At 42.7% G+C, this 2158-nt stretch overlaps 1 protein-coding gene across 1 annotated transcript in view; it reads left to right on the top strand.

The window, feature by feature from the left end:
• The window catches only part of ITPR2 (inositol 1,4,5-trisphosphate receptor type 2), a 240872-nt gene that overhangs the window by 215338 nt on the left and 23376 nt on the right, over positions 1–2158 (top strand). Inside the window, exons 55-56 of the mRNA XM_035888507.1 lie at positions 263–428; positions 1717–1877. Of these exons, the coding sequence (XP_035744400.1) occupies positions 263–428; positions 1717–1877 (327 nt within the window). The remainder of the gene's footprint in view (positions 1–262; positions 429–1716; positions 1878–2158) is intronic.

Here is a 2158-nt window from a genome sequence, read left to right as displayed (position 1 = left end):
CCACACACGCTAGTCTCTTCTTCGCGCTGTCTGAAACAACTTGAAGGGCAACAGGAGTCCCAAAGCGATAAAAGCGCCCGAAGCCAAGTCGTCTGTGCTTAGTCACGTAGGTAGTCCCTCTCTGTTTCTGTGAGTAAGGCTAGCAGAATTTGGCATGTGAAAAGAGAGATGCATAGCTTTATTGAGCTAATGTGAAAATGTTGTTTAATATTTTAGAGGCATGCTATTTTTATATCTTATTGCAAGCTTATTATTGTTTCAGGAGCCCTTGTTTGCTGCACGAGTTGTTTATGATCTTCTGTTTTACTTCATTGTCATAATTATTGTTCTAAACCTAATCTTTGGAGTCATCATTGATACATTTGCTGATCTCAGAAGCGAAAAGCAGAAAAAGGAGGAAATACTAAAGACAACCTGTTTCATCTGTGGTAGGTGTTACTGAGCTATTGAGACATTTGATGGGGAAAGGAGTAAAATGAACTGCGCCTCAATAAATAAAGCATGAGCCTAAGGGGTGGTTATCTTCTACAAGGGAAGTCGGTAAAAATGTCAAGAGTTTTGTTCCAAATTCACTCCCTCTCAGTAGGAAAAATATTTGGTTTAGGAGTTGAGAGCTAGCTTCGCTAAGAGGTGGCTTCACGGTCCCCACCCAGGATCTGAGGGAGAAGAGCCGTGTCTCACGCTCGCATCCTCGCCACTAATGGAGATGGTGCAGCTGCTGGCTTTATTTCGCAAAGTGTGATGCAGATGAAAGTACAGCTTGCTATTTTACAGCACAGTGCATTCCAGAAGGGTAACAACGGCAAAATCCGTCTGCTTCAGAAGGTGATACGAAAGAGGGAACAAAAGAATGAAATGACAATCATCCCCACAAAACCCACGGATAAGTCGCGCTTATTTTGAGGCGCACTCACAAAGAGGGGCAGACCTTTACTCCCCTAGGGGACTTTAGAAATACCCTTCTTTTTTCGTAGGCTGGGTGTTGTTTCCATGGTTGTACTGGCAGGGATGAACGTTGTGCAGAGCACAACTGCTTTAGTGTCTGTGGAAGGCTCCGCAAGAGATCCAGGGAGGAAAGCTGTAACGCTGAAGCAAACACTTGCGAGTCCTGTCCTTCCTCTCTGTGGTGTTCTTCTTTGGAGATTTGACCCGTTACATGGGGAAAAAAAAAAAAAAAAAATTCATATGACTACGGCTCTGTAAAGGCTGTGTGAGTACAAAGCTGCGGAGACTCACCCTCGCTGCTAGGTTTAAGCGTGCAAACAATCCCACCGCAGCTTAAGTGGGACTGTTCACATGCTTGACGCTAAACGTGCATAAATCTTTGCAAGATCAGGACCTAGATTGCACTCTGCATGCTTACCGGTATACATTTAGAAAGCATCAGAGCCGACACTTGTAAAGCACTTTATAGCCCTCAGCGTAGAAGGCACTGTAAAACTGTAACATATTTATTACATTGTTATTGTTATTAAGAGGAAATATCACAAAAGAGAATAAACGCTGCGCTGAAAGAATTCTGTCAGGAATTCCTTCTGGCCTGGTATTTCTTGCCTGGCAGTTACTGTACGCGGTTATAGCTTTTAAATTAAGATCCTTCAAATTTATGATCCTTTAAATTAAGTTAGGTTCCTTTCTCTAACATATTTAACAGATTTGGGTATTTTTATGTTGAATTTTTTTTTTTTTTTTCATTACGTTCATGTCTTTTTGCAGGACTGGAGAGAGACAAATTTGATAACAAGACTGTTTCGTTTGAGGAGCACATAAAGTCAGAACACAACATGTGGCATTATTTGTACTTTATAGTTCTTGTCAAAGTTAAAGATCCAACCGAATACACTGGCCCGGAGAGCTATGTGGCGCAAATGATTGTGGTAAGTCAATTCGGGCACGTGCTTTATGCAACCGAGAGATGCTCCTTGCAGCTAGAGCAGAGAGTATCTTTCTTTTCCCCTCTCTCTGAACAATAGGAGGCATCAATCTGTATTTTTAAAGATCTTCTCACGTGTCTTAGCCTGTAACAAAGCCCAGTCTCAAAACATAATGAAAAAGGTGAAGGCGCAGGCCACAGCCTCCAGTTTGGCGTTCGTGCTCTCATGCTCTGTGGGTTCTGCTGCCTCATTAGCCAAAGCAGGGGCAGGAGAGCATGCATCGT

This window comes from Egretta garzetta, unplaced genomic scaffold (assembly GCF_000687185.1).
Source record: "Egretta garzetta isolate BGI_Z169 unplaced genomic scaffold, ASM68718v1 scaffold81, whole genome shotgun sequence".
Classification (NCBI taxonomy): Eukaryota; Metazoa; Chordata; class Aves; order Pelecaniformes; family Ardeidae; genus Egretta; species Egretta garzetta.
This window is presented reverse-complemented; position numbering and strand designations above follow the sequence as displayed.